The sequence below is a fragment of the Cupressus sempervirens genome, chromosome 3, assembly GCF_028749045.1.
Source record: "Cupressus sempervirens isolate cs-2001-9-10 chromosome 3, ASM2874904v1, whole genome shotgun sequence".
NCBI lineage: Eukaryota > Viridiplantae > Streptophyta > Pinopsida > Cupressales > Cupressaceae > Cupressus > Cupressus sempervirens.
The window spans coordinates 122,409,904-122,431,843 of NC_143120.1; the positions used below are offsets into that span (position 1 = coordinate 122,409,904).

Below are 21,940 nucleotides of genomic sequence, written 5' to 3' on the forward strand. Positions count from 1 at the left end.
TGAGCAAACTTCGTCAAGCGGTCCACCACCACAAAGATGCAATCCCTTCCCTGCACTCATGGTAAACTAGTGATGAAGTCCATTGAAATACTTTCCCATTTCCTATCAGGAATGGGCAAGGGCCGTAATAAACCTGCAGGAAATGTGTGCTCTCCCTTATTTTGTTGACAAACCACACACTCCCTGACATACCTCTAAACATCATCCTTGAGCCCTTTCCATGAAAACCGCTCTCGGATCTGCCTGTAGGTCTTAAAGACCTGCGGATGTCCAGCTGTGGGCGCATCATGAAATGCCTTCAGTATCGCCTCTCTCAAATGTGATGACGGAATCAAATAAACCCTGTCCTGAACTCTGATCAATCCATCTATCACCTCATAGCGATCATCCTGTATGGTACCTGAAATCAATCCAGAAGCCCAAGCAACTCCGACATACTCTGCTATAATCCGATCTCTCCAATCTCCTGAAATCTCTGCCAGAGCACATAAGTGAGGTCTCTGAGATAAGGCATCAACCACCACATTTTTCTTACCTTTGACAAACTCTATGTCAAAGTCATAAGCCTGCAATTTAGTCACCCATTTTTGTTGCCGGTCATTAAGATCACGCTGGCTCATGAAGTATTTAATACTGTTGTGATCAGTCTTGATCACAAAACGTCCACCTACCAAATATGATCGAAACTTGGCCAATGCATGCATTATGGCCAACATCTCCCAGTCATAGATAGAATAACTTTTCTCAACTCCCCGGAACTTCCTACTCTCGAATGCAATGGGATGCTTCTCCTGCATCAATACTGCTCCAATCCCATCACCTGATGCATCACAATGAAGCTCAAAAGGCTTCGTGAAATCCGGTAGAGCTAGAACTGGACATGAAGACATTACCTGCTTGAAATGCTCAAAACACCTCTGTGCTGCCCCTGTCCACAAGAAGGCTCCTTTCCTGGTAAGATTTGTCAAGGGTGTAGCAATCTGTGAGAATCCCTTAACAAACCTCCTATAAAAACCTCATAAACCAAAGAATCCCTTAAGCTGTGTAAGGTTTGTGGGAGTAGGCCACTCTACAATAGCTCTAATATTTTCGGGATCAACCCAAACGCCATCTGCACTAATGATATGCCCAAGGTAAAGGAGCTAAATCATGCCAAACTCACATTTAGATTCCTTGGCATACAATGACTCTCTCTCCAGAATAGATAACACCTCCTCCAGATGATGTAACTGCTCCTCCCAAGTCTTACTGAAGACCAAGATGTCATCAAAGAAGATCAAGACAAATCTCCTCAGCTGCTTCCTGAATACCTAGTTCATACAACTTTGAAATGTAGCAGGTGCATTGGTTAGACCAAATGGCATAACCATGAACTCAAAGTGGCCATAGTGACATCGGAAGGCTGTTTTCTCAATGTCCTTTGCTCTCATCCTGATCTGATGGTATCTGGATCGCAAATCAATTTTGGTGAAGAAGCATGCCCCATGCAACTCATCAATCAGCTCATCAATCCTAGGAATGGGATACCTGTTTTTAATTGTTTTCTTATTCAGTGCCCTGTAATCGATGCACATGCGCATCGTCCCATCCTTCTTCTTTACCAATACTACTACTGAAGCAAAGGGGCTCTTACTGGGCCTGATATGCCCCATCTCCAACAAATCTTTAATCGCCTTCTCTATCTCATCCTTGTGTTTCTTAGGATGACGATAGGGAGTAATCATAACTGGTTTGGCTCCCTCCTCGAGCTCAATAACATGTTCCATCCCTCCGTTAGGAGGAACCCCATGAGGAATATCGCTAAATACTTTAGCGTGTCTATCAAGTATCTTCTGGATATTTGGTGGATGACTCTTTTCTTGTAGCTCTGGTGAAGTTGGCATAATGTAGCACTCTGCCGCCCACTCTATGTCATCATGACGAAAAAGTCTCTCCATTCTCCTCAAGGACACTACTCTGCAACCTCCATCTGAAAGTCCTCTAAGTACCATAGTTCTGCCCTCATGCTGGAATCTCATCTCCAATTTCGCTAGATTGAGTGTGAACTCAACTAGTGAAGCCATCCATGTCATGCCGAGGATGACATCATAATCTCCCATATCCACAACATAGAACTCATCCTCCAACTCGTAGCCATCTCCAAACCTGATGCGAAGATTAGATATCTTCTGAGTGCATAATAACTTATCACTGTTAGCCACCATGACTCTAAACCCATCATGCTCCTCTGTCTGTAACCCTCTCCTGGCTACCAACTATGCATCTATGAAATTATGTGTAGCCCCAGTGTCAATAAGAGATATCACTTTCTGCCCCTGGATAGTACCCCTGACCTTAAATGTGATTGCCTTTTGGGCCCCTGTCAAGCGTGCCAACGATCTATCATCCTTAGGAATGTTGCTCTCCTCTATAGTGTTACCCTCATCTGAATCGAAGTGCTGATCCTCCCCTTCTGACTTTGACTCTTCTGCTGAAAAATACTCCATTTAATTTTCCTTATCCTTGAGAGAACATTTATGAGATAAGTCCCAAGGCTCTCTACAATAGAAGCACAGCTTCTTCTTTCGAAGTTCATTCAAGGTTTCATTGTCTAGTCCTTTTGATCATTCTTTGGGTTTGCTATACTCTTTCTGAAACGGTTTTTTGTCTTTGTCCTTACGGTAGGAAGAATCTGTTGAATGGTTATTTCCTTTGTATACCGAAGGGGCTAAATCTTGTGCCTTTTTAGTTGCTTCAGCTAAGGTGAGTGGATCATGTCCCTTCACCCAACCTTGTAATGGATCAGCAAGACCATCACAAAATAACACCACCAATCTCCTAGGAGAGATATCAGTAACAAGTACAGACAAGCACTGAAACTCGGTAATGTAAGCATCCACAAAACCTGACTGTTTTAACTGTGCTAGCTCCTTGAAATGTAACTCGGGATCCTTAGTGTCAAATCTCTCAATCAATGTTTCGGTGAATTCCTCATAGGATGTAATCTGATTATGCCCCAAAGTCACCATGCCATGATGCCACCATTCATGTGCAACGCCATCCAAGTGCATAGCCGCATACTTGATAGCCTCCTCCTCAGGCATAGGATTTAGCTGCAAGTATGTATCTACCTTCTGCACCCAAGCTTGTGCAGTCATCTTCCCTGAAGCATCATAATAAGGTAAAGAAAGTTTTCCAACTTTCTTCCTCAGCTCAAAGTTTTGATTCCTCCCTCCTGCTTTAGGCATGTGTCTCATCCTCAAGTCCATATAATTTCTAAGAGAAATATCCGCCTAAAACTCCGGTCCACTAGCCTCCCAGTCCCTCCTGAACTGATCCTGTAACTCGGTAATCTGCAGTTCGTTTACTGGTTGAACCAGATCTCTGGGTGGGAAAGTGGGTAGAAGAGGTCTCGAGCTCGCAGTCTGCGCTGGGCGTGCAACGTGTCTAAAGTTATCAGCCTCATTCCCATTGTTGACATGTCCATTATTACCATTAATGTTATTCTCAGGACCATTGTTGTTGCCTTGGACTCCATGGTTATTGTTTCCCCCGTTGTTATTGTTTCTGTTGTTGGCATCACCTGGATTAATATTGACACCCATCTGTCTAGCCATGAGCTGCAACATCATGTCCATTTGCCTATTCTGCTCCTGCTGCATACGCTGCCCCTGCTCTAATGTATCCAGTAACTGTCTGAACAGTACCTCCCCCTGATCTGGACCAGCATTTCCACCTCCGCCTAATCCTGTATTCCTGTCATCTCGATCACCCATATTATTGTCCTGATCAAAGAATTTCTCCTCTATGTCTGTATGGTTGGATTCAATGTCCACCTGCACGGACGTACTAGACTGTTTGCTTTGCAAGTTTGAAATCCCATTTTGTCTTGCTCTGGTATCGCGGAAATTATAAGACCCCTGTCGCATGCTCAAACATAAATGCTTAGCTTGTGTTTTTTACTTATTTCTGATTTTAGTGTTTTGACATTTCATCAAACACTTTTTCCCTCTATCTGGCTATTCCAAATTCCCTATAAGACCTCCACAGGATGGCAGGACTTATAGCTCTGATACCACTGTAATGGGCACCCCTAAATGTCCCAAAAATTAAACCGAATTGCTGAAAGGAATTATGTCAAACAGTTTGCATTCAACCTCTTATTTCTCCGTTTAATGTTTTAAACCCCTTATAACTCCAGAAATCAAACATTTATTTGTTTGTTGTGTTTGTGCATGGAATTGGTATCATACAACATAAACAAGAAAGAAACTACAATAATATGCAAAAGTGGAAATGAACTACAACCAAATAAATGTTATTTTCAGAATTCATAAAACCAAATACATGGCAGATTTATCAACTCACTAATTACTTCAGCATTATTGACATAATACTCCAGCACATGCTTTCGAACTTGCTGCTACAGTACTTTGTCCTTCAATCAGTCCACTACCTTTGTAATATCATTCTTTCAAAGCGGCATAAGCGTCGGACAAGTAGTGAAAAAGATATGAGCAAAATACCAAATCCGCCTGTAGCCAGAAATGCAACTAAACTGCCTGATAATGAAGCCGATAACAAAGAATTCCAAAGGCCAAACCCCAAGGGAATGACGTCTAGAATGTTACAAGAGAGGATAAACATCCTCAAATGCCAAGAACAGAGCTGCAACTCACACACCAATTTCTTCTCATATTCAACCTGCCTAATGAAGCCACAAATGCTTCCTTTTATTCTATTTCCAAGGGTCCGCTCAATTCATATGGGTAATGTGGGATAAAAGATGTGTAATATATAAAACATATATTAAAATACCCCTTATGTCTCCCTTGGGTACACATCACCATAAAATAAATATTAAAGTAACACTTTAATATTTTACAATTAAATTAGACGTTACTTTAATAAAACTTCAGGCATTAAAATGTATTAGCAATCGGACTCCGAATAATGCGAGTGATAGCTCATCGGAAAGCTCTCACCGAGGAGTATCGAATCCAATCACCAAAATTGACCTGCACTGTGTCCTGCCGACGTACTAAAAATAGTAAGTATGCCTGAAACTGAGTAAATCAACTTCGTTTTGGCCCAAACTGGAAATGACTAGGCCAAAACACTCCAGGATCCCATTAAACCCTTTGTTAGCCCTCGGGACCATGTAGAACAAGGCTAACGCACACACACTTGGTCAACTGCTAAAATGGGGACATTACATTTATTTCCATATGATCTTTTTCTCTTTATACTGCAGATTGTGACATTAAAATGAAAACCATTCATGCTTACATGCATTTATATTGCATACTTCGAATTTTATGGCATTACCATGTAATAAATATCTCAACTTATTGTTCAGATCTATGAGTTTGAATGCACGAATTTACTCCTTTCCTTGTGCTTTTGGTGATGACATTACTCTATCACTGCTGTTATATGACATACCAAAAACATTGCTGCTCATCACTTTGAAATTCCTTGGATATTTTGATCAAATCTATGACTGCTAAATGCATAAATAATTTGATAACTTGCAAATGCCTTCAAATGAATTTGGCTGTTGCATTTTCTCAATATTTCACTTTGTTCTCAGATTTCAGCGCCTTGGTTATTTCAAAATTTGTATTTTTGTCTCTTTTTAACAAGCTGAGATATCTGTTACTATATAGGACGAACTAGCTAGAGAGCAGATTAGGGTTTGTGTTTGGGAATATAGATGCATGTGTGGCGTATAATGATGAGATAGGCTAGGCATTGATTGGATCCATTGGATCTAACTCCATTCATTGTTATGATTGTAGGATTTGGCACTAGAACGTGGGAAAACAGGAGCAGTATGGCATCCAGAGCATGCATGGTCAAAGCGAGCAGCAACATAGCCAGTCATTCAAGCAATGACTGACCCCTATGACTCTTTATGCCCTTTTCTTTTTTCACACGCATTTATGTTTTTTTGAAATTCAAGCTCTGATTTGTCCTTTAGCTAGTTTCAAAGCTTGTGGGAAACCTTTGAACATTTTGATAAATATAAAGCATATTACATTTTCAGAAAAGAATCTTCAGTATGTTCTTTTGCATTGTAATCTTTGCTTCATCAAATGCAATAGCTTTGTTATCAATGGCTCAAATATTGGATGGCATATGATATAGAAAGTTTGAAATGTACCTCCACGACTTGAAACACAAGGCTCTGCCCAATTGAGCCGGCAGGTGAAAATTTGGTAACGCGCCTAACTCTCAAAGAAGGGGAACAACAAAAATAACATACCCAAGATAAGGAAACCCCCTATTGCACCACCACATGAGCCCACTACCACAAACAAGAAGCATCCACCTAAACAACAATTGTGGCCTCCTCAAGAGACACTAGATTTAGTATATAGTCAAATGATGGAGAAGACTTAGAGGATACATAGTCTAATGAAGAGGTGAAGCCTACTAGGAAAAAGGGAAACCATCTACCCCCCATTAAACTAAGCCTAACCAAACTCTTCCCTGGCTTGAACTTAGTAAAGAAGTCTTTGGCTCACCCTATTTTGAGCTCATATATGAGATGAAAAGGAAGGGGTATGACATAGGGCTATCATAAATAATTGAGATAGGTAAGGATGATGAAGAAAAGGAGCTTTACAATCCTACTCGTGAGAAGGATAAGGATGAAGAGGCAGATAAAGAAACTCGGGAAAATGTTGACAATTCTAGAATGGAACTCACTGCAGAACAAGCAGAATTCATCCAATCAGCAAAATAACAATAAGGGAAAGAAGGGAAAAAGAGGCAAAGACTCATACTAAAGAATAAGTGCCTAAGAAAGAGGTGACACGAGATGAGTAAAATGCAAAAGATTTAATGGTACTAAATGGAGAAATGGCTTAAGATAATGCCACTACCTCAGCGGCCCCTTCTTTAAATGTTAAGCTTCCACACCTTCAATGCTTGCAGTCAATTTTGATAAGAGAAAGAAATCAATAGTAAATAAAATCAGATTTCAAGATATTATTACCACAGTTGACACCTCAAAGAAGACTAAGAAAGAAAGGACTTTAATTGTTATTGCTATCTCAAAAAGTTGCACCTGGACTAAGTTCTAAAACTCAGTCAGTTTGAGAAACATGGAAATACTCCTAGGTCTGTGGGTTACACAAAATTGGAATAAATCTTCAGATTCTACGCCGGTTCCTTATGATACTTCACCTTAAGTCCTAAAACTAAAAAAAATTTGCAGAAAAGGGATAGAAGGATAACAAAAACAAAATCTAAACTATGGTGATGCATGAAAAAGTATCCTTGAGCCTTAACAAATAACCAACACACACCAAAAACTGATAATACAAGAACCTTAGTGCACAACCTAATAACATGGTCTTTGCATAAAACATTTATAAGATAGTTTAATAAGATCAACCCTTAGGAGGAGAAAGATTTTCTCATACACTAAGACTAATTCCTAGGACCAACACAACTTATAACCTACAAGGAATTGTATCTTTCAGCATAAAGGCACCAATATGCAATAGGAATCCAAGGACAGAACATCACATGAACTTGCATCAACACTAAGTATGCAATAAAATAGAAAATGAGAAAGCATACAGTTTGTATTACTGCTCAAAGGTGTTATAATTTTGCATGTCCCAAAGTGAGTTACAAGAAATAAAGCAAGAATGAGGAGAAGCATTGGAATATATCACAAGTCCCCAATCTACACAAAACGAAATCCCCTTACAAATGAGCCTTTAGCTCATACTTATGCATTTTTTCCATCCAACTAAATCATTCATGCAAGCAACTCCTCCTTGGTCAAATTCAGCTTTCAAGGCCAATTTTGAGCCCCTAAAAAGTCTTCAAAAAGGTGTAAATATGGCCCAAAAGTCATGCCTCAACAATATCAATATATAGACCCCTTAATGCATTCTTATCTCTCAAAATATCCCACAAAAAGCCTATGAAAAGTAATAACTTTTTGACCTTCAAATCCCATCAATATGACCTTCGACACCTTGCCATAACTCTCCAAAATATCCCTGTTTGACTTTTAGAGATTTAAAAAAATTCTTATCTTACACTTAAAGTAATAATTATCAAATAACTTATAATTCATTTACTTAATAAATATCACTTAAATAATGAACTATAAAATAATTAATATGTTTATTTAACAATTATTAGGTAATTTATTATTTATTATTTAAACAAAATTAATTATATTAATAATATTTATTGAGTGATAATTAAATCACTTAGCATTTTATTTTTTTGGGATCAGTACACGGCCGAAGCCTAGATTAATTATTGAGTTTTGTTGTAATTAATTATTTTTATGTGTTAAACGAATTCGAATCCAAGACCTCCCACATGAGAGGCTCACAAGTTACCGTTGTGTTGTAGGCTCTTGCCTACTTAACAATATTATTAATAGAATAATGTTCATTAAAAATAATCTATGCTCCACGGAGTTTCTGGGACGGGGACATTTTAGGGGATGGAGATGTGTCTTTGGTACAGGTATGGGTCGAAGCCAAAATTTTGGGGATGGGACCTCAGGGGACGGCTATGTAATATAGGGGATTTTAAATTTTTTTATATATAGAGTACTAGACTTTAGAGACATAATTCAAATATACATATCATAACATCGATAAACCATTCACCATAGAATCATAGCTTCAAAGACATTTTAGAAGATCAATACATGGAAATTGAAAACTATCAAGATTACATTTTTAAAATCAAAATAAGAATATAATATATGATATATCCGAATATCACATACAATTAGCAAAAATGCCCAAAGGCTCCAAGCATCAATGCATCATCATCATGCATGAAGTCAAAATGACATGATGAAAGTAAATACTAGAAGTGTAAATGAGATGTCCAACTCCATAATAATCAAAAGCAATAATGCATCCGAGTATCTGCAAAGCAAAAAGCCAAATATATAGCTGTCCTCTAGGAATTTAAATTTATATCTAAATCAAGATCAACGCCAGTCTCTTCCTCTAAATCACTAGTAGGGGTAGGCAAAGAGTCCCCATCCAATGGAAGACCAAGCAGCCTTGGAGGTGTGTCACCCTCATCAATTTGCAACGCATCCTCAAGATTAACATTCCAACATAGTGCCAAAGTCTGTCAATACTCAAGACTCTATCACTCTTATAGTCACAATACACTGTGAACAACCACAAGCTTCTCTAATTTTCTACAGGTAAGGTTGTTCCTCTTAACCGATTGGATGAAACTATATGCAAACCAATTCCTCTCTACAACAAAGTAATTCGCATCTTGTGAGAGAAGACGAATGACAAGACCTTTTAGCTCAAGTACATCTCTACCATGCCATGTCCACCATCCAATAAAGTCCCTTTGAGATAATGTAGCTCTATCAGTCCTCGCCTTTAGTCTACCAAATGTTGGACCACAAAGATTGGCAAAGTCAAGCCATTGCCCCCGAATTTTTGTAGCATCCTCTGCATAATACATTTTTGGAAGGGCCTTGAAGAAGCCCTCTTTCACTTATTTTGAACAAACAAAAATTTAGAATTTAGAGTTTATAAACTTTACAAATAAAATCAAAATTTTAAAAACATATTATAAAATCAGAAATCAAAAACATAAATTAAACTCACCTCCTCATCACTAGATGGAGGCACTCTCTTAGGCCTTGGTGCATACCATTTTAAATTGACTACATAGGCTGCCATATGTAGTGGGGTGTTCATAGTGGTCAACATTTTCATTACAATGGGCTTAAGATGTTCCTCATAGAACTCCAAAGTAGATTTCTTCTCTTTAATAACTTGCTTGATTTGCCCAAGCATGTTATCAAAGGTCTCATAAATCTCTCCAAGGCTAGAAGAGTCAACATCGACATATCTAATGACCTACACAATAGGGTCAATGAAGGAGTAAATGTATCTGCAAATGAAAGAAAATTGCAAGTGAGAAACATCATATTTAAAAAAAAATCAGCAAGTTCTTAAATCAGAAATATTTTTATTAAATCAGCAATAACAATTATGATGTCAATTATTTAAGATTCTTACCTCATTGTGGTCCACCAATTCTCATCTAGGATTCTTCGTTTGACAAGTCTTCCATCTAGGGTGCTTGATTCATGCCATCTATTCCACTTTGCATTGACCACCATGGATTGTAAGGCCTCTTGGACCTCAAGCATCCTCTCCAACAAAATGAAGTAGCTAGCATATCTAGTGTCCACAGGCTTGAAATTTTTTTTTTTGGAAAATGCCCTAAATAATGCAAGAGATGTGTCATAATTGCAAATAAACATTTGCACGTCTCTAGCCTCGGACACCATAGCCTTTATCCAATCAATTTTCCCAAAGTCCTTCAAGGTGTTATCCAATGCATGTACACAACATGGGGTCCAAAAGTGTGTCTATAGGTGCTCTCTACTATCAATCCAACTGATTTGCACACCTGGGTTGAATCAATGACCACTTGCACAACATTTGAAGCCCCTACCTCTTCTATACCATCCTTCAAAATCTCAAATTGGAAGGATGTATCCTTTCTTTTTCCTGAACAATCAATGGCTCTAAGAAAATAGGCTCCTGTTGTACTAGTGACAATAAGATTGATGAGTGGCCAATGTTTGATATCGGTTCAACTATCCATGATGATAGAACATTCATCACTCATCCATGTTTCTCTCATATCCTCCCCCAAAATGTTTACTTTTGAGTACTCTTTATTCAGGATAGTGGTGCGTAATTTAGTCTCTCTTGGTGGTACAAATGAGGGACCAGCAGCATAAATATCTTTGCACATTTGTTTATAGAATGAAGAATGAGAAACATTGAATGGTATACCGTGAGCAAAAAGAAATATGCCAATGGACTCTTCAGCTCTCTCTTTTGCTTGTATGTTAAGTAAATCAGCCACATTGGTATCTCTCTTGGCCTTTCCCTTTACTAGTAGTGCTAGTGGGAGTGAGTGTAGGAGTAAATGAGGGTGTGGGTGTGGTGCCTATAGAACCCCTTAATTGCAATAACTCCCCCTCTACATGCAACCTATTGGCCTCATGTTTTTCATCATCCTTAATTTTTTTGCAACCTTTCACCCCTTGCCCACCTATCCATAAACGATGACAATATACTCTTGTGTAGCTCCCAAAATAATGTTTCTTACATATATGGCATTTCCATTCCTTACTACACCCCAAATTTTTCTTGTTATTGTCGTCTAGTTTTGTGACAAATTGTAGGAGAGGTATCTTAGGGTCGAATGGACCTTTGGCATTTTTTTTAGGACTTTGGAAGGGCACTCAAACAGATTAGGCATTGCATCTTCCACAAGGACATCTATATTATGCTCAAACGAAGAATCATCCATGGCTGCGCTAGGTCTTTTTCTTAGTCTTTGTAAATGTGACACATGAGTTTCTTGCATGGCAACATCCACGCTATCACTACTCCCCTCACTCTCACTGCTACTCATGTTTTTGCCTTGGATTATACAATGTATTATATTGCTGCAAGTTATGGGGAAAAAAAACATTTCAATGTTTCCTATTACCTAATTTTTGACCCCCGGCTTAATTCAGGTAGAGCCATAGTTATGCCAATCAAAAATGTGTTTTTGTGTTTTGCCAAGTACAAGAGCTCTGATTTCATGGTGACCAGCAAAAAATGCTAGAACATTTAAGACAGAAGACCTTCAAACTCTCATTTTCTTCCATTCATGGTGGCTCAATAGAAAAAGAATGAAAAAGATGAATGGTATTTTGGTCCCAACAACAGCGAAAGCAAGAAAAATGCAGAAATAACTTGCTATTCGAGCCAACAAACACCAAGAAAATCTTCAATTTGAAGCCCTCTTTTCCTTCTATGGCAGCCTAGCACGTAAAAAACTGATGGAAGCGAATGATATTGGTCACAACAACAGTGAAAATCACAGGAAAAAGTGCCTAGAAAGGCTGTTCAAATTTGTATAAAACTCCAACTAAAATTCTCATGGTAGTGGCAGCAGCAGAGCTCAACATTTCCTCAAAGTTAAAAATGAAAAATCAAATACTCATTTTAGGGTACCAAAAGACCCTAGAAGCTTCATGAATAAGCTTTGCATTTTATGGAAAATGTTTTATTTCCTAAGTCCCATTTTCTCATGCTCATGGATATCTTCTTTTCATGTCAAATATGACATTTGGAATATGCCAAGTTTGAAAGCCTTTTAATGTCTTAGGATCCTTTCCTAAGCTTTTAAAAGTATTGTAAATATTTTATTATGTTTTCACTTTTATTATTATTTTAATATTTATATAATATTATTTGTTTTAATATATATCAATTGTATTAATGATATTGTTAAATGGTTTCTTGATCCACTTAATGATATTATTAATCTAATTGATATCTATTAAAAATAATAATAAAATATAAATATTGTAATCATAATAATATTTTCACTTATTAATGCTTACTATATAATCTATAATTTACTTTCTAATATATATCAATTAGATTAATAATATTATAAAGTGAATTAGCCTATCACTTAATAAATGTTATTAGTATAATTAATATTTATTAGATTGTATGAATTATGAATTATATATAAAATATTATTAATAAGTGTTAAGTGTGATAAAATATAAGATATTTATTTTTACCTTTTAGAAGTCAAGCATGGATATTTTTTAGAGTTATTATAGTTGTCCAAAGTTATAGTGATGGGATGGGAAGTCAGTTGAAGAGTTATTGCATTTCAAGGAGACTTTCGGGAGCCTTTTTGGAGATATGACTGCATTTTGTGAGGGGTCTTTATGTTGATATTTTCAAACCATGACTTTTGGGGTACTATTTTACACTTTTTGAAGACTTTTTAGGGGCTCAAAATTGGCCTCGAAGGCTGAATTTGACCCAGTGGTTGTTTGCATTTATGAAGCAATCAAAGTGAAAAAGCATAAGCTTGAGGCTCATTTGTAAGGGTTATGAGTTTTTGGTAAAAGGGCTATTGTTATGATTTCTTCTTGAATCCTTCATAGTTTGAGTACAGATTGCTTTGTAACAAGTATGGAAATGTTATATATCAACCTTTGAAAATTTGAATGAAGCAGTTGTTTGAAGACCTTTTCTGAGTTCCATCTTGTTGTATGAAAGGTATCGATTTGTTGTCATTATTCTGATTCATCTTGAGTCCTAAGTGAGAATCCTTTAGTTTGTTGCATCTGCAAAATGAGTAAATTGTTATCAGAATTATGTCATATTTGAACTGTTTCAAGAAGGTTTCATTGTGTTCAAAATCTCAATCTCATTTCAAGTTTGGTGCATCACCTTAATCTTAAAATTTTAATTTTTTTATCCTTCTATCTCTTTTCCTCCCAAGTTTTAAGTTATGTTTGAAGAGCAAATAGGTGAAGCATCATAAGGAGCCAACCTAGAATCTGAAGATTCACTCCTATTTCTGGTACACCCACTATCCAAGAGTGTTTCCATGTTTCTCGAAGTGACTGGGTTTTTCGAATTTAGTCAAAGGTGCAACTTTTAGAGATAACATATCCGTTCAACATGCCCTCTCTATGTCATTGGAAAAAATGAAAAATGGCAACAAACAATAATAAAGTTTGAATCAAACAAAAATAAAATAAAAAAACATACCTCAAATGAAGAAGAAATGAAGGCAAAACCTCCTCTTGCACCTCCAAAATGCACTCCTCTTTGGTTACTACTATTTTCCTCTTCCACTTCCCAACTTGCAAATAACTCAAATGAAGAAAAGACTTGAGTCTTTTGTGTTTTAAAGCCAAATTAGGGTTTGCATTATTTTATTGATAGCTAACGTCCATGTGGGGCCCACGCAAATGGGAGACACAGCCCAAAAATATTTTTTTTAAAACCTTTTTGACCGCTAACTGTGTGCTGGGAAAAAGGAGACGGAACGAGGTTTAGATGGCACTTGAGGGATAGGAATGGCATCCTCGGTACGAATTGTTGTACCCGAGTTTCCTGGGAATCACCAAATTGCATTTCGAGGACGGTACCCGAAATTGGCCATTTGGCACAGCACGAGGGACAGCCAAAAGGTGTACCCATGTCCCCATTTCGTACCTGGTACAAGTACGAGGGCAAAAACCCAGGGGACATCCCCATGGAACACAAAATAATAGATTATAAATTATTTAATAATATTTTATTAAATGATACAAAATAAAAATAAAAAATTATTATAAAAGTCAATTTTTATATTTTGTATTTTTTTAATAATATCAAATTAATGGTTTATAAAATATCATTCATAAATATTGTAAAAAATACAATACAAACTTACAAAAATTTAAAAAAATCTAAAGCTTCTTGTTATTGTCTCTAGAAATTTGGAAGCTCTTTGTTGATTTCTCTTTAAATTTGAAACCTGGGGGTGAAGTTTTATACAAGAAAAACTCTACTTCCTTCCTATTATAGTTGTTGCAAATGTACTTTCGTTGATGGTATTTAAAACTTCTAAATGCTTCCTATACTTCGCTGCTATTGATGGTAGAGTCTGTAGTTGCTACTACATTTTTATTCCCTTTTATGACCAAAAGGATGTATTGCATATGTATCCTTGTTGTTTCGTAACCCTTCAATTTGCTACAAATCTAACTCTTGTATTTGCTTCAAACAAAAAATGCACAATTGATTGACATAACTATGACTCTACCTAAAATGAGCTTGGGGGTGAAAATTTAGGTAACATTTTTGGCAACATTTGTTATATGTCTACCCGCTAGACATCAAGATCAGTAGCCTATAACAGTTCATTGAGTATAGAGTCAGCAAAAAATGTGATTGAACTTGAAACTCAGACTGTGGATGCAAAATAACCCTTCCCTACTGATTGAATGTATGTTTATGATTTGTGACACTGAAGTATTGAACTTCATTATCACCAATTATAGGTGTATGTATGACCATTAGGAAAGGATTGCTTTGTGTTTGTAGATACTTAAAACAACTATGGAGCATGACTTTTCCTCATTTTTAGAACAAAGCAACTCCCTTTATAACCTGAACAGGTCTGGGACTTGGAACACTTATTGAAAATGGGAAAACTACAACTAAACTACTCTATTGCGCTTAGACAAAACTTTGGGAAAACTGAAAACTAAGTTATTCTATCCTAACCAGCAACAAGATGCTAAACAAAACCATTTACTGGTTGTGAAAAATAGTTGCCTTTTCTAATCAATTTCCAATGAAAACCATGTTCATGGACAACTATAAGGAGATGGAAAAATAACCAACATTTCACCAACGGGTGCAATACTTCTTGAAGTACAAAAACAATTGTACTTCATCTAGCTAATTGGACAAATTGGCATCTTGGAAAGAGTCAACATGTTGTATTTGCTCTTTTTCAACAATATTATTAATATAATAATGTTCATTAAAAATAATAGATTATAAATTATTTAATAATTTAATAATTTTTTATTAAATGATACAAAATAAAAATAAAAATTTATTTTAAAAGTCAATTTCCATATTTTGATAATTTATCATTCATAAATATTATAAAAAACAAATACAATACAAACTTACAAAAGAAAAAAAATCTGAAGCTTGTTATCGTTTCTAGAAATCTAGAAGCTCTTTGTTGGTTTCTCTTTAAATCTAAAACCTTGGGGTAAAGTTTTATACAAGAAAAACTCGGCTTCCTTCCTTTTACAGCTGTTGTAGATGTACTTTTGTTAATTGTATTTGAAGCTTCTAAATACTTCCTTTACTTCACTACTATTGATGGTAAATTTTGTAGTTGTTGCTTCATTTTTATTCCCTTTTATGACCAAAATGATGTATTGCATATGTATCCTTGTTGCTTTGTAACCCTTCAATTTGCTGCAAATCTGAGTCTTGTGTTTTGTTCTAACAAAAAATGCACCATTGATTGGCATAACTATGACTCTACCTGAAATGAGCTAGGGAGTGAAAATTTAGGTAATAGTTACCTTGAGGAATGATAAAGGGAAAGCAATGGCTAACATAGGCACCCCTACTATGGATAAAGATGATAGGGAATAAATTTTGGAAAGCATAAGAGGTTGGGTGGCTTAACTACATTTAATGCTGCCACACAAACAATTAAGTCGAGAATGCAAAAGGTTCACTAGTCAAAGAAGAAAATGAAATGGTACTCGGAGCAATTTAGGCATCTTTTCAAAGACTTGATCAATCCACTAGCCACTCAAGTTGTTAGGACAAGTGTCCTTGCCCTCATCCCAAGACAAAAGTAGATTCCTTGTATGCCATGAAGGGTAACGAACTAGTTTTGGATTATTGGACCTCCTAAAAATTGGGTAAGGTGAGATTATTCTTGATTAAGGTTTTTGATGTATATGAACAAAAAAAAATATTGAGGTAGAAATGGCCATACTGGCTGCTCAATGGAAGAATGACCTCCCCATCTATGAGAATCAAATAAAATTCCTCAAGGAGATTGCAAAGCTTGATGATAGGGAGATCATAGAGGAAAATGTCCTAAGTGATGAATCATTCAATTTTATTCAGCAAAACATTGATAGTTTGAAATTCAAAAGAGATCACTCCATAGAAGACATAAATGACAGACGATTATTCCCAAGTGCCAAAAGAATATTCAAAATTTGAGGATTTTGTAATAGGCTGCCTTGATATTTTAAAATATGCATTTTGAAATAATATTTTTTCTAAATCTAATGAAAAATTTGCAAGACTTTGAACCATGATCAATGCCATGTTACTCCTGCACAACCTGAGAAATCAATGCCATGTTACCCTTATAGTTATGAACATTTTGTTGCAGGTCACCGTGATTCTGGAAATTCTTAAGAGAGATTCCTGATCTTGCTTGAGGAAGGCCTTGTTAGTTGTTTATGAAAGGAAGGCTAAAAAAGCTAATTTTTGGCCACAAGGAAAAAAATTAAACAAGAAAGAACTGGCTGCTCTAAATGATAAATGAAGACCCGTGATATTGACAGACCAGAGGAGGATAGAATGGAACTAACCATAAGGAACAGATTTGAACTGCTGTGAAAGACTTCAACACAGATAATATAGCAGATCATTTTATTTGTACCTATGATTTGGATCAGCATGAGTGCAGTGTAATGACATTGGTGGGAATACAATAGTTCCATGTTTGTTGGTTTTAGATGTTGAACTGCTTTGTTAATTTCTTTGGTCGTTTTATTATGGAACTTTTATCTGGGTATGGAGTTGATGCTTCTTGTATTGTTATAACTGCTCCATTTATATAGAAAAAAACACAACAAAAACATAATAAGACAATCTCAGTCTCACCCTCAAAAGGCGCCTTTGTATTAATTGTTCCTGTTGCCTTAGACGTTGAATGCAAGGCATAGTTTCCACTTGAAAATATCTTTCAAGCTGTGCAATATCTCATTCAAGTAGGCATCCCATGTTAGAACCATAACATAACCAAACTACGTGGTAATGCAGAAAATCAATTTAGAGCGACCTGATTTCCAATATAAAATGAGACTCACCAGTTTCACACTTTTTTGTGTGGCTTGAAGTCTTTGAGCATCAAGGGCCAATGCCTCATCTTGCAACTGTCTTATCACATTTTCACAATAAATTAATCATTGATAAAAAACAATGCAAACATTTGTAGGAAAAAACACTGAAACTGAGAAAATGCAAAAGGAGGAGGATTTATATGCTTTCAGCAATTAGATCAGAAAAAAAAAATTGTTTAACCCATCAAACTAAAAAATTGAAAGATGGCAACCGATTATAATTTATGACAGACCGTTCCCGATAATTAAGTTTTGTATAGCACGATGTCATGTCTGAATATCATGCATTTTTTACTATTCCAATGTTTTTTTGTAGTATATGTTAATTTTTATGAAGAGGTCTTCGGTAAACATTTCTAATGCTTGCTCTTCAGCTAGACAGTACATCAGCTCATTCACAACTTTCTCAACCAATAAATAAAGAAAATGGAAAACCTCTGCACACTTTGATACACGCGTAAAAAACGTATTTATTTTACAAACTGGAACAAACCCTATTTACCATAAAATTTCCGGTAAGCTTCTCTTGATGTCCCCATAAATCAACCAAGATTGTCCTTAGTCAAACCAGCTCCATGCAGCCAAAGTCGTCTCACACAGTTTATGTGCTAAAGAATGCAATCTATTGCTTCTTGCTTATGCAGATACAGCACCCATAATAAGACTTACCATAGATCTTTTAACCTACTAGTTGTTCAAAAAAATCTGAATCCTGTACCTCTAACATATCTAAAGATCTTCTTTACTTCCCTTAATGATTGGTGTTGTGCTTACCAAGAGATGTGCTAAAACAGCAACAACAAAGGAAATGTCAGACCTAGTTAAAGAAATAAATTAGGCTGCCTAGGTCAATATTATAAAAGATTGACCTACTGAAGAGAAGCTATTGAGTCTAAGAATCCACCAGCTTGTGTTTCTCAAGTAATTGTCTTAGATATTTGGTTCTGGAAAAGTTACATACATAACATACTTGTAAGAAGTTAAACCCTAAATGATAGGGAGAGAGACCTAAATACATGTCGTTCAGCATAAATCTGTAATCATCCAACCTAAATCTATGTCAAAAGAAAAGCATAAATCTGAAGTCATCTTTATTCATATTGTTGGTTCCTTTTTGTAAAATTGATTAACTCATCGAAGTAAATAATAAGAATGACTGTATCATCCATCAAACTATTGACTTGAAGATAGGGATCAAAACAACCCTAAACTTAAAGCCATCAAAGAAATAATTGATCATGGTGTGCCATGTTCTTGGTACTTTCTTTACCATAAAGTACTTTTGTAACATACCAATTTTCATAGGCTGGAAGTTTAGTGATCATAATCTAAGCATAACTGATTTAAATAACAGAATGACATAACAACAGTTATACATGCGTTACTTCCTTCAAGAATGACTACTAACTGATTTCATTTCATGACATAAAACAACTACTAAATTTCAAATTCACATGGAGGAAACTAATTTAACTCCCATAACTAACTTCCACAGGTTACACTTGATAACAACTTAATAAATAACCATATAAACGAACATGCATTTCAAGAGTACATGAAAAGTAAGTACAAGCAAAGATTAGGAATTATACATGTATCAAAATAACTGTCAATGTGTTGTGCAAGCCTCGGATCTCTAGCAAAGAGGAGAAGCATTGACTTAGGCTTAACCTCCCAACTGCGGACCTTAACATATCCCCACACAATCTCATATGAGAAAGGCTCTCCCTACCCCAAGGTTAGGCTTGGGGGACTATAGTCCTGCCACCCAAGCATTCTGGTGTTAGAGTGTCGGCTAAGTAGAAGACAAGGCTATGGAATTCCTCCATCAACCTCCCCTCTGTCAACTAGCACCCTAACGTCTAGTGATCATTTGCAGCAAGCATGCCTCTAATCTACCTTGGCCAAGGATTTAGATGGGCAAATAAATAGCCCGATCACCACTACTCACTTGACAACTGGATATACTTTGGACAACCATGAGCTGACTTGGTCTTAGCAGTTTTAAGTGTTCATTACTTTTGTTACTAACATTCAATTTGTTCTTGTAGGGATGCCTCTCCTCTTCATCCAATTATGTTTGACTCTACTGGTCTTGGGTGCATCCTGGGATTTTTTTGGTATATGCATTCAATTTTATCAATCAGAATTTATCAACACTAATTTGATTCTATCTCAATTGGTATATGGATAATACCTCTGTATAAATCAGACATATGCCTCATAAAAAAATAAAGGAACCATCTCTATTTAAATCATATACAATTATTCATTTTACAAGTGTTTGCTCAATAATTACAATGGAATTGATTCCAAGCCTAAATGTGTGGGTTTGTGTTAGCACCCAATATGTATGGATAAAAGGAGCCAAAATAAGATAGAAATAGTTCTTATGTTTTCAGGATTCAATACACTCTTGAGCCTTGGTTACGGCTAGTATGCTCATCCATGATCATGGATATAAATTACCATAGCATTCATTCATTTCCGTTATGGAAAATCATCTTTCAAAACATTTTGAAAAAGACATAGAGTACATGAATATGAAAGGAAACTTGAGTAATGATTTCATGACCTGAAAAATGATGGTTAAGAGTAGTTGTCATGGTCTAACAACATAACTTCAACACGTGAAGGAGCTTCTGGTACTGTTGACAATGGCATGACTAACACTACAGTTACGGTATCGGGATATGATACAAGAATGATGATGAGTCTCCAAAAGGAGTTGTAAATAAGGAAGATCACTTGCTAACTCACTCAGAGAAATCATATGCAAAGAAAAAAGTGGAATCACCAAGAGCTTTTTCTCCTTAGCTGTGGGATATGAAATAATATATTTTTCATGCTTCATCGGTTACAAAGGAGTGTTGAGCAAGCCATCATCAGTTACAAGAACTCCTCAAATCATTTGAAAATTTAAAAACGAATGAAGGCCAATATAAAAGGTGGCATTTTCTCATTGTCATGGAGCCAAAATAAAGACTTAAAGATTATATTTCTCAAGGTTATATTACACAAATATATATATATGTGTGTGTGTGTGTGTGTGTGTGTGTGTATGTATGTATGTATGTATATTGGCATGATGCTATTGACATCACCTATAATTCTACGTACACATATACATATGTACCTACACGTGTAATTATGTGAGCACGTATAATTCTTTTTTATCAATATAATGATCGTGCATATATATGTGTGTGTGTGTGTGTGTGTGTGTGTGTGTAGGTGCAGTTTGTAGATTTTAGCAAAACAAAAATAACATGGTGTCAATATATATATATATCTATAGAGAGTTACATTTGACGACTACTCCACGGTCTCAAAAAAATAAAAAGAAGGTAATAGTTCTCTTATGTTATTACATGTTTAGTGTTTCTCTTGTTTTTAGAACTGACTGGGTAGCTCATGACTGTCCAAGGTATACCCCATTGCCTTGCCATTAAATCCTTCACCAAGATAGTTAGAACCCATACCTGATGGTTTGACGATGGACTTAAATGGCGCCCCATTCCTTAAATTCCGTTTAGCAATGCTTCCCTCCTTCGTTAGCTCCTGTATTCAAAAAAAATATTCCACGATAATACCATATTTCTCAATTGTAACCAAACGTATTTCATAATTATCATAATGGCTAACCACCAAAACCATTGACAACTTATTTTCAAAAGAAAATATTAATCATTCTCAAATATCTTGTAACTAACAACTAACAAGTCATCTTCATGAGAATCAAACAATTTTCCATTTCCCATGATCATAACATTCAATTGATTTCAACTAACAACCAGTCACATGAAATGTATGCAGTTACATAATTACTTTAAGAGAAAAAATATTGGGATGTAACATACCCTCCTCCTTGTGTTTCATCATCCCCGATGAACTTTACAAAAACCAGAATTCTAGTTAAGTAAAAAAAGCATAGTTTTAAATGATAGTCAACAAAATTTAATGTTTCAGTCCTGGAGAAGAAATGGAGAAATTTCTGGAAGATCTCATCATAATCTTCCCAAGTAGCATTTTCCTAAGTATACTAGTCCCACTAGACCTCGCACTAAGTTATGTCTCGATTTTGTAAGCAGAGCTTATGCACCTCGCGTATTTTGAGCGGCTCTATTTCCACCACCCCTTGGTCTCGTACCTACAAAAGGTTCCAATCAACTATATGCTCATGATGGGTGATATACTTCTTAAGATATGATACATGGAATATATCATGCATCTTGGCAAGGGTTGGAGGTAGTGCAATCTTGTAGGCTACCAGGTTTACAACTTCTAACACCTCAAAGGGTCCCACATATCTTGGGACCAGCTTGGCATTCTTTCCGAACTTGATAGTGTTCTTTTGTGGTTTTCCCTTTAATAGAGCCTTTCCCACCACTGAGAACTCTCTAGGTATTCTTTTAGCATTTGCATAACTCTTATGTCTAT

The 21,940-nt window shown here is 36.1% G+C and overlaps 1 protein-coding gene across 4 annotated transcripts in view; it reads right to left on the minus strand.

Moving 5' to 3' along the window:
• LOC149565077 (nuclear pore complex protein NUP54-like) overlaps positions 1–21,940 on the minus strand; it is a 143,805-nt gene that overhangs the window by 84,449 nt on the left and 37,416 nt on the right. For 2 of the 4 annotated variants that reach the window (XM_089817011.1, XM_089817010.1), the window contains exons 5-6: positions 17,468–17,533; positions 17,262–17,348 (exon numbers count right to left, since the gene is read on the minus strand). The exons of the other annotated variants lie outside the window; for them this stretch is intronic. In XM_089817011.1, coding sequence (XP_089673137.1) covers positions 17,262–17,348; positions 17,468–17,533 — 153 coding nt within the window. The remainder of the gene's footprint in view (positions 1–17,261; positions 17,349–17,467; positions 17,534–21,940) is intronic. 4 annotated transcript variants of the gene reach the window in all.